The sequence below is a fragment of the Panthera pardus genome, unplaced genomic scaffold (genome assembly GCF_024362965.1).
Source record: "Panthera pardus isolate Hobbes unplaced genomic scaffold, ASM2436296v1 HiC_scaffold_3, whole genome shotgun sequence".
NCBI lineage: Eukaryota > Metazoa > Chordata > Mammalia > Carnivora > Felidae > Panthera > Panthera pardus.
The window spans coordinates 36,912,334-36,928,929 of record NW_026526876.1 but is presented as its reverse complement, the minus strand read 5'-3'; the positions used below and the strand labels follow the sequence as shown (position 1 = coordinate 36,928,929).

Sequence of the window (16,596 nt, the reverse complement as noted above, 5' to 3'; positions counted from 1 at the left end):
CAGGCCTGGCTCTGGGGACTTTGGGAAATTTTCTTTGCTTCATAAGCCTCAGTTTTCTCATTTGTGAAGTGGGTTTAATAGAGTTGATGTGAGGATTGAATGCCTTTATATGCATTGTTTTAAGTATTCAGTAAATTTTAGCTGTTATTATGCTGTTATTATGTTGTTATTACTCACCACTAAGGGATTCTCAAAAGCCTGTGATTCTTGTGTGTCTGCATATCCCACTGGCCTGAACAAATAGCTCCATTTGCCTGGGTCTGAGAGGGTTCCTGCAATGTGGACCTCTCAGTGCTTTCGCCAGTGAGTTGGTCACCCTATATTCCACTCTGGCTTTTAGTAAATTGTTATTGGTTTTATTTTATTTAATTTTTTTATTTTTTAATAGATAGTGTTAAATGCTGGGAGAGTTGTAGTTAGAAACTTTTATAGTTATTAATGCCTAGGTCTTAAACCTAAGCTAGAAGCAAAAGAGGCAATAGGAAAATAATGGAAAAAGGGGTTAGATGAGAGAAGGAGTGATGTGGGGAGTGATATGCACAGTAATTACCTCATCCTTACTGGCCATTTCCTCAGCCTCTCTTTCTAACTGGCCACATTTCTGTTCCTCAGATAAAGCAACCTCTTCTCACTTTAGGACTTGGAACCAACTATTCCCTACACATGGTGTGTTTTTCTGATTTTTGCTGAGTTGTCTCCTTTATAGCAATTATCACAATATCTTCTTGCTTATTGTCCGTGCCCTCCTCTGCCTGCACATGCATGTATTCACACACCCCCCACTCATGCTCACTCATGGCACTCGTCCACACTAGAAAATAAATTCTAAATGTTTGAACAAATATCTGGGCATTGTGGCCCAGTCAGTATAACACATAAAATTAACTATCACAAGTATATGTATATGTATATGTATATGTGTGTGTGCATGTGTGTATGTGTATATACATATACACACACATACACATATATATACATATATATACGTGTATATATATGTACACACATACACACATATATATACACATACACGCGCGCACACATTCTAAGAGACTAGGGATTTTTGTCTTTGTTGCTCACCCCCTTTGTCTAGCACCTTACCCATAATGGGTACCAAAAAGATAATTGTTAAATGATGAATACTGTAGGAGGGTGTTCATAGGAAGAATTAACCTAAACCTAGCCTGAGGCTTCGGGAAAGCTCCTGAATAGGACATTTTAGGTAAGGGAATTGGTCAAATGAAAGAATGAGGCAAAGGGCAAGGTAATTGTGATTGATAGGTTAGGTGTAGTGGTCTTCAGCTCAGATGCCCACACATAATGATATGAAGAGATCTGCATTTTATTTTTTTTTAATGCTTATTCATTTTCAAGAGAGCGCGCGCGCATGTGCGAGTGAGGGAAAGGCAGAGAGAGAGAGAAAGGGAGACAGGATCTGAAGCAGGCTCCAGGCTCTGAGCTGTCAGTGCAGAGCCCGATGTGGGGCTCAAACTCAGAAGCCACGAGATCATGACCTGAGCCGAAGTTGGACACTTAACCGACTGAGCCATCGGGCATCCTGAAACCTGCATTTTATTTTTTTTTTTAAATTTTTTTTAATGTTTTATTTATTTTTGAGACAGACAGAGAGACAGAGCATGAGCAGGGGAGGGGCAGAGAGAGAGGGAGACACAGAATCGGAAGCAGGCTCCAGGCTCTGAGCTGTCAGCACAGAGCCCGATGCGGGGCTCAAACTCACGAACCGTGAGATCATGACCTGAGCCGAAGTCGGATGCTCAACCGACTGAGCCACCCAGGCGTCCCCCTGAAACCTGCATTTTAAATGAGGGGCTAGTGTTGGGAATAAATCTGGTCAGGAGTTACCCAAACAAGAGATGATGATGGCTTGCAAATAGGATGATAGTAGTAGTAGGGCTAGAAAAATGTATGGATTGAAAGATATTTAAGATACATACTCAATAGGATTTAATAAGAGGCTAGATATGGAAGATGAGTGGAATGAAATCAAGGATGATTGTCATTTTTGTCTTGAACTCAATAAATGTGCTATGAATACTTAGACCATTGTTCATTTAATTGGATGGCTGCCTTTTTTAAAAAGTTAGTATGTAAAAACAGTCTGTGGGGCATGTGGGCGGCTCAATTGGTTAAACACCCGACTTTGGCTCAGGTTGTGATCTCTTGGTTTGTGGGTTCGAGCCCCACGTCGGGCTCTGTGCTGACAGCTCAGACCTGGAGCCTCCTTTGGATTGTGTGTGTGTCTCTCTCTCTTCCCCTCCCCTGCTTGTGCTCTGTCTCTATCTCTGTCTCTCTCGAAAATAAACATTAAAAAAAAAAAAGAAAACTGAGCCTGAAATCTCAACTTTTAAAGTTTGTTATAAAACTTTACTATTTGGATCATCAAAACTGATTTTTGGTATTTACATTGATCTTCAGAAATCTTAAAATTATTTTCACAAATAAACCATTTTGTTGACATTTTCCATTGTATTTAGAACTTCCTTTCTCACCTCTCTCATCTGTCTTCATAGGAAGATAAATTCCTTTTGCCATTTTCTTGTATAGGCCAGGTAAAAGGAAGAGCAGAAGAAATTCCTACACTTAAGATATATGAAATGTGATTTTCCAGTCTCTGGCAGCTCTTCTGTCTTGGTTTTCTAGAAATGAGATCTTGGTTTCTCTTTTTCGTAATTATTGGTTCCAGCCAGACCTGGGTCCTTCTTGAGTGTGTTCTGGAGTTGCTCTCTGGTTTTAAAAACTTAGGCATGAATTTCAGCTATACACCCGATGGAAGTGCTGTTTTCTTATTGAGTCTTAATATTTTGGGCTTCCGAAAGCTATCTTTAAACTTGAAGCAGTAATCTAATGAAGTAGAACATATATGCAAATATATAAATAGATTTAATCCTAGAAGGTCATAAAAGCTCACCTCAAAGGCATCAATGCCATGAGGGTTGTTATACTATTTTGCTTATTAGGAAACTGAGCAAATATATATAACTACCTAGAGGCATAAAGTTGTTTTGAGAGGTAGGGACAGGAAAGGGACTTTTCTGGTGCTCATACTAGCTTTCTTTTGGTGGAAGGAACTATATAAGGATCCTGGATCCTTCAAGCAGTGTTCTTCCAATTGCTAGTACCAAAAAAAAAAAAAAAAAAAAAAAAAAAAAAGATCTAGATTGAATGATGTTGAATGTGATACAGAGATCATTTTGTTTTCATGAACATTGGTTAGTTTATTGTTCCAGTCTTAATTCTCAAATGGATGGAGAAAGTAAAATGTTCACCTGCCTTTTAGCTAACTCTGAGAATTGATTTATATCTGTAATTGTGTGATTTCACCTGAGGAATGTAGTTTCTGCCAATCCTCTTCTAGCAATGGCTTTTATCCAAGGATATGCATCAAATCACCTAAGGAGCTTTTTATTTTATTTATCTATTTTTAAGCAAACTACACCCAGCTTGAACTCATGACCCTAAGATCTAGAGTCATACAGATCTGCTAAGGAGGTTTTAAAGATGCAGATGCCATGTTCAAAGAACACTGTAATAATAGAAAATTGGCAACAACCCAAATTTTCATCACTTGGTAAATGGTTAGATATGATGTGTCCATACAATATGGAATACTATGCAGCTTGTTAAGAATGGAGATCTTTGGGGCACCTGGGTGGCGCTCAGTTGGTTGAGCATCTGACTTTGGCTCAGGTCAGGATCTTGCGGTTTATGGGTTCAAGCCCCATGTCAGGCTTTGCGCTGACAACATAGAGCCTGCTTTGAATTCTCCAGTCTCCCTCTCTCTCTGCCCCTCCCCCACTAGCACTCAATCTCAAAACAAATAAACATTACAAAAATTTTTTTAATGGAGATCTTTATGGAACAGTGTCAAAGATATAGTACGTTTTATTAAAAAGCAAGTTGTAGAATTATAATATCTATTTTCACTTAATATATATCTGTGTTTATGTATAGAAACATAAACAGGCTAGGCCGCCTGGGTGGCTTAGTCCGATAAGCATCCAACTTCAGCTCAGGTCACGATCTTGCAATTCATGGGGTCGAGCCCCATGCCAGGCTCTGCACTGAGAGCTCAGAGCCTGGAGCCTCCTTCAGATTCTGTGTCTCCCTCTCTGCCCCTCCCCCGCTCATGCTCTGTCTCTCTCTCAAAAATAAATAAACACTAAAAAAAACATAAATAGGCTGACAGGTTTTGGGCCAAGGAATTGTAATTTCCTACATTAAATATTTTTGTAATTGAATATGAATACATTATATTATGGTTAGTATGTGTGTGTGTGTATGTGTGTGTATATATATATATATATATATATATATATATATATATATACACACACACCGTACTTTCTATGTCATTGGATCTGGGTATCTGTATTTTTAAACTCCCTAGGTCATTCTGATTCTTATGAGTGAAAACTCTCTATTCAAAGTCTGCTTTCCTATGAATTCTTCCTTAGTAAAGGTGGTCACCTCACCAGACCAACATTCTGAATGCTTTTTCTTAACATTTAGCTAAAAGCCCTACTGCTTTGGTTTCAGAGGTCTGTGGTTGTTACCTTGTACTGACACCTGGAATTTGATCTTTCAAGCTGGCAAGAAATCAGTACCAGCTACTCAAAAACAAAATAAAATGCCTTGTATCTGATACTATACTGCCTTCTGCTTTCAAGTAGCATTGTTCCTGTTTCCTAGCTTCTAACTGCCTTAGTGGAGGATGTGTGGGTTTTTTTCTCTTGAAAGAGCTATGAGTTCATGACTCTTGCTTCAGATTTACATCATTCCTGGATTTATTGGGACACTATAAATTTTGGTTTCTTAAAATTGGCATTTTCTCCGTGCTGTCTTCAGCCTACTTGGTAGGTGTTTAACTTCACAAAATCTGCACCATCTAGCACTTGTTGATTTAAAAGATTCCAAAGACTTGCTGGGGCCCTAACAACCAATGCTTTGTCACTGCCTCCTGATTTAATTAACAATGAATACCTTTGTATTGCAGTAACCAATTAGGAATCATTGGTTTTTTTAACAGCCATACCTTACAAGGTCTTTTCTTTTTTTTTTTTTTCCTCTTTTTTTTTTTAATTTTATTTTTTATTTTTTTAAATTTACATCCAAATTAGTTAGCATATAGTACAACAGTGATTTCAGGAGTAGATTCCTTAATGCCCCTTACCCCCTTTAGCCCATCCCCCCCCCCCCACACCCCCTCCAGTAACCCTCAGTTTGTTTTCCATATTTATGAGTCTCTTCTGTTTTGTCCCCCTCCCTGTTTTTACATTATTTTTGTTTCCCTTCTCTTATATTCATGTGTTTTGTCTCTTAAAGTCCTCATATGAGTGAAGTCATATTTTTGTCTTTCTCTGACTAATTTCACTTAGCATAATATCTTCCAGTTCCATCCACGTAGTTGCAAATGGCAATATGTCGTTCTTTTTGATTGCCGAATAATTACTCCATTGTATATATATATACCACATTTTCTTTATCCATTCATCCATCGATGGACATTTGGGCTCCTTCCATACTTTGGCTATTGTTGATGGTGCTGCTATAAACATGGGGGGGCACGTGTCCCTTCGAAACAGCACACCTGTATCCCTTGGATAAATGCCTAGTAGTGCTATTGCTGGGTCGTAGGGTAGTTCTATTTTTAGTTCTTTGAGGCACCTCCGTACTGTTTTCCAGAGTGGCTGTACCAGCTTGCATTCCCAACAAGGTCTTTTCAAAAGAGAATCATTATCAGTCACTTCCTTATTTACTGATGACAAACTGTAGGAAGGATCCACTTAAAGAGACCTCTGTCCTTTTCTTGTACAGGCCAAAGGGAAGACTTCCTACAGATAGATACGTGGCTAGCTCCTAGTTGTGTGTGTGCAGCAGGGCCCTTAGCTCACTCAGCCTTGCTGTCCTTACTGAGGTGCTTGCTCTGTTAATTATGTGACCTTAGGTGATTTATTTCTTGTAATCTGTTATCTATGAGGTGTCGATAACATCTCAGTGGTTTGTTTCACGGGATGGTTTTGAAGGATCAAATGATGTAACGTGAGGTAGCACTTTGTAAACTCTAAAGTTCGATACAAGTGTATTATTTTTTTTAGGCATCTTAAAATGTGGCAGACTCAGTAAATATTTAGATAAAAGTTATAGCAGCTTAGTTAACTCTAGTTTGTTGGGGTTTTTTTTCTTTTTACTGTTGATTTTTGAGAGAGAGGGAGAGGTAAAGCATGGGGGAAGGGGCAGAGAGAGGAGGGGAGGGACAGAGGACCCGAAGTAAAGCAGGCTCTGTGCTGACAGCAGAGTCCGACGCAGGGATCATACTCAAACCATGGATCATGACCTGAGCTGAAGTCAGACGCTCAACCTACTGAGCCACCCAGGCACCCCAACTCTAGGTTTTTTATCTGCAACATCATGATAAGCCTTAAGAAGACCTGTCCAAACATTAAGATTTGAGTTAATCAGGAACTTTTCACCCTGTGTACACCTCTTCTATGTTTTGTCATAAATAGTTCTGACATAAATGTTCTATGATCATGACCATGTTCATAGGCCATGTTCTATAACTGATGCCATGATTTGGTTGCCAGGATGCCTGGGGGGGGGGGGGGGGAGTGGCAAGTTGTGTTGATGAAAGGCATTTTCCATTGTGCTACTACACTGATTTGAGTTACTTTGAAATTTCCTTGCCAAGCAATTCTGATTGAGAGTCCTCAATTCCAGATATCCCTGCTAGTGTTTGGAGACTGTCATATTCAGGGAGGATTTCTCTTGAAATAATCCTTTTGGAAACCATAGGAGAATTGACTCGTAATATTTAAGAGGGCTCTTGGCTCCTCTGAAGGTGATAGATTCTATAGGAAGAGTGGGTTGCATTTTTAATCAACTTCTACATTGATTTTAACAAACTGCTTATTCAGGCCCCCATAGAACTACCTATAAATAAGAGAAAAACTCAAATTGGGAAGCCTGGCTGAGAATCTCTAATATAAAGAATCTGGTACCTGAGGTAGATGCTGGGATGAGCCAGTTAAGAAAGCTCAGAGAGGGGCGCCTGAGTGGCTCAGTCAGCGTCTGACTTCGGCTCAGGTCATGATCTCGCGGTTCGGGAGTTCGAGCCCGCGTCGGGCTCTGGGCTGACAGCTCAGAGCCTGGAGCCTGCTTCGGATTCTGTGTCTCCCTCTCTGCCCCTCTCCCGCTTGCGCGCGCGCTCTCTCTCTCTCTCTCAAAAATAAATAAACATTAAAAAAAAGATTAAAAAAAAAAAGCTCAGAGAAGGGCATCTCGTTGGCTCAGTTTGTTGAGCTTCTGACTCTTGATTTCAGCTCGGGTCATGATCCCAAGGTCTTTGGGATGGAGCGCCACCTTGGGCTTGGAGCCTGCTTGAAATTCTCTCTCTCCCTGTCTCCCTGCCTCTCTCTCCCTGCCTCTCTCTCCCTGCCTCTCTCTCCCTGCCTCTCTCTCCCTCTCCCCCTTCCCCACTCACACTCACTCTCTCCTTAAAAAAGGCTCAGAGAGAAGTGGGAGTCTGTTTATTCTTCACTTTTTTGAGTTCTTCTTTTTTATTTTTTTTTAAAGCTTCTTTATTTATATTGAGAGAGGGGTGGGGAGGGAGTGAGAATCCCCAGCAGGCTCCATGCCTTCAGTGCAGAGTCTAATGCTGGGCATAAGCACACACTGTGAGATCATGACCTGTGCTGAAATCAAGAGTTGGCCACTTAGTCAACTCAGCTACCCAGGCACCCCTTGAGTTGTTAAGACAGTGAGTTAAGCTAGTTAAACTGTTCTGTTCTATGACTCTTCCTCCTTGGGACCATGCTAATGATACAGGGAGAAGAGGCCTACAGTAGCCAGAGATAAACCAGAAGCTGTCCTGATCCTTTTGGTTCATAGTAAGACAATCGGATGGGCAGTATTCAGTGCTGTTTCTTTTTGTAAGACAAGTATAACTATTAATGTGGATAACACGGGGCTTTAAATAACTCAGGATTCTGAAGCCTTAGTGATAGAATGCCTTTCCTTTACTTTCTTAAATTTAATTACTTGGTAGAGAAGTTATTAGGGAACAATTACTGTTTTGCATGGTCTATAACCCATTATTTTCCTTCCATCAGTTGAGAAAGGGAGTATCTTCCAATGTCCAAGACCAAATTAATGCAGGGAGTTGTGGTAACCTTTGTTATCTAAAGGTGATGGTCAGTTTATTTTTCTCTGCATGTTAACCAAAGACTGACAGTGAATCCTGCTTTACCTCTTCAACTCACAGTGGAAGAAAGCAAGGAATAGAGAGCATTTATTCTTGGAAGGAAACACAATCCAGAAGGGACATTAGATTTTTCTTTCCTCATAAAATAACACTTGCCATATAGCAGTCAGAAATTTGAAAACCTGAAAGCATCTCCCTCCAGAAAGAAGTACACACAGCCTCTGAATCAAAGGCACATGAAGCTAACTGCAATCCACTGATAAGTTGGTTCAGTAAAAGAAGGAAGGGAAAACGTGTGGCATTTTCTCTAAAAGATAGAGGGACTGGGTGGGGGGTGAAGGAAAGCAAAGCAGATTCTTCAGTATGTAAATGGAGAAGGAAGAGGGTTGAAAAGATGCCTCTTACCTGAGCACAGGTAATGTTCTGAACCCCTCTGTAAAGGTGGGGCTTAGGTGTTGCCTTAGACCATACTAAAAGCACTCCAGAAAACAGTGTTTCGTGCTACCTTGCAAAAGTTCAGAATACCTTTAAGTGGAAGTGGTATCTACATTTTTCTTATCGGACATTAAGCATCAGAAAGGCAGGAAGCATTTCTTATTCTCTTGAATCTCCAGTATCCACCAGTGTCCAGATTTTCTAGTAGTTAAATGTTTCAGTAAGTCAGCATTGCTCATATATGCAGACATGGGAATATCTCAGTATAAACCAAAATTTCTGTGGATAATTTAACTGATTCATAATGATGATCCTGACTTCCATGAAAATTTGTTATATTTCATATGGACTATAGTGGACTTTTTCAAAAAGACATTCTGTACATGTCAGTTTTAAAGTTTGTTTATTAAATATTTTCTTTTTATGTACTCTATACCCAACGTAGGGATCGAACTCAAACCCTGGGATCAAGAGTCTCATGCTGTTCTGACTGAGCCAGCTGTGAGGCATCCCTAAAGTATATTTAGAAGAGTTTCTACCTAGGCTAAGTAAGACTCCTTTTCCCAAGGATGAACAACCAGTTTAGCCCAAATCAGCATTATCTTAAATTCATAGATGGTAGTAATTTGGCTTGAATTATCTGCCATTCTCTTGATTCTTTGTATCTCATTGTGGCAGCTGTGATCCATGAATTTGTAGATTTGGGGCCAGTTTTGTAGATCAGTTCTGATGTGTTGGTATCTTATGGCGCCACCTACTGACGCAAATTGGTAAACAAATGGCTTTAAGCCTGCCAGCTGTCCGAATTGTATCTGAAGGACTAAAAATAGATTTATAGGGGACTAGAGTTTTAGCATTGGAAAAAATCCTTAGAAGTCACTCAGCCTAAAGAAGTATTTTACAAAAGAATTAACTCAGGTTTTATTATCTGTGATAACTATCTCTTTTTTTCCTGTTCATTTTCCAAATTATTGCAGTGCCCCAATTAGAGAATTTCATGGTCATTCTGGCATTTTTATAAGTCTTTCTGAACCTCAGAAATAAGCTAAGTAGAATAAGAAACGAAGAAGAAACTTTCACACTGTAAATCATTGATGGCATTTGGAAAAGACCACATAAAGAACCTTGTGGGTGCTCAGTTGGTTAAGCGTGCAACTCAATTTTTGCTTAGGTCATGATCTCATGTTTCATGAGATTGAGCCCCATGTCGGGCTATGCTGGCAGCACGGATCCCGCTTGACATTCTCTCTCTCCCTTTCCCTCTGCCCCCCCCCAAAATAAATAAACATTTTATTTATTTTAAAAAAACTTTTTAATGTTTATATTTGAGAGAAAGAGAGAGAGTGTGCGAGCAGGGGAGGAACAGAGAGAGGGAGACAGAGAATCCGAAGCAGGCTCCAGGCTCCGAGCTGTTAGCACAAGCCCCACGTGGGGCTCAAACTCATGAGCTTGTGAGGTCATGACCTGAGCCACCCAAGCACCCCGATAAACAAACATTTTTAAAAAAGAACCTTGAGACTCAGGAGAGGATGTTGTAACAATGCAGAGGGATGCATTGTATTATATATGCATATACAAAGGGGAAAATTGAACCAGATGTTTGATAAATAGGACAAGCTGCTTCGCACTGTAAAAGTTGGAAGTCTAGTGATATGATGAAAGTATGAATCAGAGGGTTATATGTATGTAAGTTTAATGTTTATACCTTATTTTTAGGACTCTTACTTTCAATTGAATAACATTTTAGATGCCATGCTTTATACTAAAAGGGGTATTGGAAACTTTTTAACTTAGAATAGGTATAAAAGTGTTAGGTGATTATGCAAGAATAAAGGAGTTTTGCTGTGAGATTGGTTGGGGCTTTTTATGAACTAGCTTTCATATCAGAACATATTAGAAAACTTTATTTTTTACTGAAGCCGAAAAGGTGGAATACGTAATACAAGGATACACTATTAAAGTCATCAGTGATGCCCCTGGGTTTCTAACCATCCGAATATTCACCTAACCAAGAAAAGTGTGCCCTAATGCCCTTTTTATTTTGTCACTTTAGCAGCGTCACCCTTTAGACCAGAAAGCTGGCGGGCACTATGGGGAAGAAACAAAACAAGAAGAAAGTGGAGGAGGTGCTAGAAGAGGAGGAAGAGGAATATGTGGTGGAAAAAGTTCTTGACCGTCGAGTGGTAAAGGGCAAAGTGGAGTACCTCCTAAAGTGGAAGGGGTTCTCAGAGTAAGTTTCATTAACCTGGCTAAATCCATCCATGTAGTCACCAACTTTCTCAGGAGTCTAGTAATGTGCAAGGCCTAGAGTGCTCCAATATGTAGTGTGACCCAGGCCTGGCCTCCATGGCTTATGGTCTAAAAGTCCCTTATCTCCCCTCCCGCCCACCAAGAAATTTCAGCATTACCAAGTTCTTGATCTTGGACAAAATCTGGTTCCTCATCATCATTAACTCCTCTCTTCCAAGGGCACCAGCTCTTGTCATCCTGTGCATCTCCTTAGTATGAGTGTGCTAACTTTGAGTGGAAAGTGTGACTCACTGTGCCCTCTGATTTCAGTGAGGATAACACGTGGGAGCCAGAAGAGAACCTGGATTGCCCTGATCTCATTGCCGAATTTCTACAGTCACAGAAAACAGCACATGAGACAGATAAATCAGAGGGAGGCAAGCGCAAAGCTGACTCTGATTCTGAAGATAAGGGAGAGGAGAGCAAACCAAAGAAGAAGAAAGAAGAGGTAAGGAGAGAAAATTTTTACTAGTCTAGAATTCCTACTGCTGTCAAAGAAACTAAAAGCTCTTTAAATTTAAAGTTAAATACTTTTATTCTGCTGTTTCTTGGACCTCAGCAGCCATCTCTCATTCCTTCTGGAATCTTAGATATGCTAATGCTTTCAAAGTGTTTTGGGGGTTCACTTAATCTGTACTTATTTTATCTGAGGTTCAGGAAGAAGTGCAACTAAATTCATTCCCGTAAAAAGATCGTTTTCAGTGTTGTAATCATTACAACTGTAAGGTAGCTATTTTCATCTATTCAATACCTTAAAGTAAGTTGTCTTCTGAAGGGGAAGAAACGGTTGTGAACATTTATTTTGCTTGAGACGTATGTCCCTTTTTACATATGGGGAAACCTTAAGACCTTGATGGAAGAATCACCCAAGGATGCAAAAAGGCCTGTGACTTGGAGCCAAGGTATTGGTGGAATATTGGCAAGAGTGTCGTTATATTAATCAGAGAAACCGGAGTGACTCCAGTCTGGATAACAATTCCATATAATTAAAATTGTTCCATTCGTCTGGTTTTCACAGTCAGAAAAGCCACGAGGCTTTGCCCGGGGTTTGGAGCCAGAGCGGATTATTGGAGCTACAGACTCCAGTGGAGAACTCATGTTCCTGATGAAATGGTGAGTCTGCCAGTGGCTCTGTGTGTTGGTTTTTTCTTCTCCCCATCTGTTCCATGCCAGAGGAAAAGAGCTGGACCTTCGAAATTCCAGTCGCCCAAGTGTGAAATCTTTAAGATGGCATAGTCCTTCGATAGTGACCCTCGGCCTGACTGCCAACCTGGACTCATGAGTTATACAGGTAGGGGCCCTTAGGATTCTCAGTCTTTGCCCATTTTTTAGGAGGTGGGAGAAAATCCAGAATGGAGAAGGTGTGGGGAGGAATCACATTTCACTTCTGTAAATAAAGGAAAAAGATATGAAATGTGATTGAACCACCCTCCCCTTCTACCACCTCCTTAATAAAGATCGGGCTGGCCCCAGGATCAGATGTTTTCTGTTAACTTTTCAGGGTTAAGAATTTCTGTAGCTCTTCCTTTGTCCTTGATAGATCCTTTCTCATTTGTGCCAATTGTGTAATTCCAGGATCAGCCAGTAGGGGTCAGCAAGTCCCCTTTACTATACTGAGTGTAGAACAAGGCTTTTTTTTTTTCCTTCCAGAAGTATAAATACCAATGGTAGTAATATTCCATGAAGCGGCTTAATGAAAACAGTTGTCTTGAGAATTTTAAGAACTGTAATTAATCCCAAATTCTCTAAAATTCCCCTACTCTGTCCAAAAGAAAGGCTTTCTTCCCTATTTCTTGCTTGTTGAAAAATGCTTGTGCTATTTTCTTCCCCCACATGGGTCTCAATTATTGTCCTAAAAAAAATGTAGGAGTAAATAATTCCAAACTTCTGCCAGTCAAGGCAGCATTCTAAGGATTTTGTCCTTTTGTGAGTCTAGACCCTTCTTGGAAACTCGTATCTACTCTTCATTCCTCTTGTTTAGAAGGTGGCCAGAGAGGCCTAACTTTGACACTACTGGAAGCCTATGTCACAATTAGCTGAAACTCTGTTTTCTTATTATGCATTCCCTAGGTGTTCACTGAATCTGGTCATCTTTTAGCTGATATATTGCTAGCCCATAGGAGAAAAGTTCATTTTTAAGGTGCTGCATCTGGGGGGGGAAGGATCAATACCAGGAGTTACAGTCCAATTAGAATATACTTTCTGTCTGCATGTGACCATTTTGGGTTACATTAGTATCTCCATATTGTTTAAGATTACACTCCTTTAATTAAATTACTGCTGTTTGTAAAGGTTCTACCTGAATGTAACACTACAGGTTGAAATAGTAGGATTGTGATTATAAAACCAAGTTCACTTTAAGGTTATTTTCCTGGAAAGTTGAGATACTTGTCCATTTCCAAAATAGCAAATATTTCTTGGCCATAAAATGACTGAACTTTCCTCAGAAGGTGTTGAATTGTCAATAAGGGCAGCCTGCTTCAGGCTCCCGTATTGTTATACTCCTTTTCCCTCCCATTCTCTTCAGTCCATTGTTCAGCAGCCTATTTTACCAGCTTAGTCAACCCTGGTTCCTTGGGGCTCTCTGGCTTTGGTACCTGTTGCTGAGTTGCGGAAGTTTTGGGTGGTGCCTCATCACAGATCCCATTATATATCTGCTATCTGCCTTAATGCTACTGCTCCCATCTAGGACATTCCCAATGGCTTTACTGCTAAGTCCCTTGTAATATGTATGTGAATTTCACATTTTGAGACCATCTTAAATTCAGAAAAATATAAAGAATTATGTAACAGTCCCTTATTTTCTACTTCCCAGTGTTGAAGCACCATTTCAAAGCACCTGGGAGTTGTGGAATATCTGTGTGAGCATGGCATTTGGTAATGTTAAACAGTGTAATTATGAGTCAGCGCATTGGCAAGAGCCAATGGTATTAAATCTTATTATCCAACATGGTATTACATTTTATTACAAAGCTGAGATGTCTCCATGGGTTCATGGCAGCTGAGATATGACTTTGGGAAGATTATAGTAGTTTCTTTCTTTCTTTCTTTCTTTCTTTCTTTCTTTCTTTCTTTCTTTCTTTTTCTCTTTTTCTTTAAGTTTTTTAACATTTATTTATTTTTGAGAGAGAGACCGAGTGCAAGGGGGAGAGGGCAGAGAGAGAGGGAGACACAGAATCTGAAGCAGGCTCCAGGCCTGTCAGCACAGAGCCCGATGTGGGGTCTGAGCCCATGAACTGAGATCATGACCTGAGCCGAAGTTGGATGCTTAACCAACCGAGCCACCCAGGTGCCCCTAGTTTTTCTCTGCTCTTCAAGAATCTGAGAGTCATGATTTTTTTGTGGCCTTGCAGAGGTTCAGATGTGATAGACTGAGTTAAGTGATTTAGCTTTTAACAAAGATACCCAGAGAGGATTTTCAGTAGAAGATCTCTGAGGATGTCACTCCACTAAATGCTGCTTGGGCCATGTTATCACCCTTCCCTAGGCTACTCTTTTTGAATTAATACTTTTAAAGCCCTATCCCTTGTGCGATCCAAGTCAAGAGACCACCAGCACCTGGTCTCAAAGTCTCTCTGCTTTGTTCTGCAGGAAAAATTCTGATGAGGCTGACCTAGTCCCTGCCAAGGAAGCCAATGTCAAGTGCCCACAGGTGGTCATATCCTTCTATGAGGAAAGGCTGACGTGGCATTCTTACCCCTCGGAGGATGATGACAAAAAAGATGACAAGAATTAACTCTCCTGAGTACCAGCCCCTGTCACATCTGACTGTGGGTTTCAAGTGGGGAGGGAAGGAATTCTACTTGTCTTGGCACCATAGAGGTGGCTTGAGAAGATGTCCTTTGAAGAGCCAGTATCGTTTCTGTGCCCTACAGCAGCCCAAGTGCTTTAAAGCCTTTCCATGCTGTGTAGTTTGCACACCCATCCCAGTGGAGGGGAAGGAGAAGTGTTGCAAGGCAGCCCATTCTGTACTTTGCTGAGAAAGGCAAAGGGCCTTCCATGAAGGACAGAACTTGCAGAATGGGTGTGTGGGAAAGCAAAAGATACTGTAGATCTTCAAAGCGCATCTCCACAACCCACAGCCTTCTTCCCAATAGTGTTAACTCTGCATTTTTACAGCGTAGCATGTGTGTAGTTTTTGGCTATTACTGGTGTATTATTTGGGGGTGGGAGGGTCGGGGGTGGGAAGGAACGGAGATGGGTAGGATCATTTTTGTTAAAATTTGGGGCCTGATTGGGGAAATGGTGAAACAATGGAAAGAACAAACTTGTGGTGATTCGGTTCTGTGTCCAGAATATTTTATCTTTTCAAAAAGGTCATTGGCAACCTAAATGAGGACTGTGAGAGACTTCAAAAGCTGTGAATGCCTGAAACTTACAAGCCAAGGTGTTCCCTGCCTGAGCTTAATGCTGTTCCCAGCAGAGGACTAAGCCAGTTAATAAATTACCAAAGCTGCCATTTTGGGGAAGGAAACTGGTTGAAAAGGGAAGGTCTTTTTGGAGCGTATGCAGAGGCAGATGGTTCTGTTTTAGAGGTGCTAATTCTTGAAATTGATAAGAAGACCCTTTATTTTCCAATTATGAAGTTTTAAACGTCAGCTTGTCCATCCAAGCCACTGGCTGAGGTATTTGGGGAAGGGAAGAGGGTGGCATAGAAGGTGAGAGAGTAGAAAAAGACAAGGGCCCACGCTCTTAGGGTGGAAAACTCTTGGAGCCTGTTATTTGAACTTTGAACTCTGAAATCATTGGTGGCAGGGTTCAGTCACTGACAGCACAAGTTCACTGAATCACTTACAGAGTTGAGTGATTGCAAAAGCCCTGGTCTCAGGAGAAGATTAAACTTTCATACTGGGGCAGTGGTTCACTTTAAAACCCAAAACAAAAAGTTTTTTTAATCCTAAGAATTAACTAATACCCAAAATGCTGTCTTGAATCAAGAGATACATCAGTTCTTGACATCGTCTAGACCTGTATCTAGAACTCCATTGTAAAATCTTTTTAGGCATGTGTTAGGTTTCTGTGAAAACTTTGTTTAAATGTAAACTTCATATCACATTGTCAGTTTTTGTCTTAATAAAACTATAGATTTATAATCGTTGATTTCTGTCTTGATTAAGTACTACCAAAAACCCTCCTTGCCTTTCATAACCTTGTAAGTTCAGCCTATAAGGAAGCAACTTCCACAGTTGGTTTTATTTCTTGAACACTGTAAACTTAAAAATCTCATGCCTGCCTGGCCGGAATCTTTGAGTGGTCTTATCATTTATATAGTAAATATTTATTGAGCATTTACAATTGCTACAGATACTGTGTAAAGAATGTCACATCATTCTGTCTTCATATTGCTCAAACGGTTTATTTAGCTCTGTAACCTGCTAGCACTTCCAAACTAGGATAAGTTTGGAAACGTGGGTTTTTGAGTTAGGTTTAGTTCTTGGCTCATGTATTTTGTAGATTTATGTGACCTTAGCTCAACTCCAAAGTTTACAGGAATTGGCCTCGTGTTTGATCACTGAATTAAAACGTTATCCGTTTTTTTTTTTTTTTTTTAGTTTATTTATTTTGAGAGAGAACAAGCAGGGGAGGGGCAGAGAGAGTGAGAGAGAATCCCAAGCAGGCTCCCCACTGTCAGCACAGAGGTAGACGCAGGG

General features: G+C 40.4%; 1 protein-coding gene across 2 annotated transcripts in view; it reads left to right on the top strand.

Annotated features, from left to right (window-relative positions):
• CBX1 (chromobox 1) overlaps positions 1-16,038 on the top strand; it is a 30,123-nt gene extending 14,085 nt beyond the window's left edge. For both annotated transcript variants that reach the window (XM_019415908.2, XM_019415907.2), the window contains exons 2-5: positions 10,710-10,886; positions 11,216-11,393; positions 11,964-12,058; positions 14,537-16,038. In XM_019415908.2, coding sequence (XP_019271453.1) covers positions 10,747-10,886; positions 11,216-11,393; positions 11,964-12,058; positions 14,537-14,681 — 558 coding nt within the window. In that variant the 5' untranslated portion in view covers positions 10,710-10,746 and the 3' untranslated portion in view covers positions 14,682-16,038. The remainder of the gene's footprint in view (positions 1-10,709; positions 10,887-11,215; positions 11,394-11,963; positions 12,059-14,536) is intronic.
• Positions 16,039-16,596: the final 558 nt, after the last annotated feature.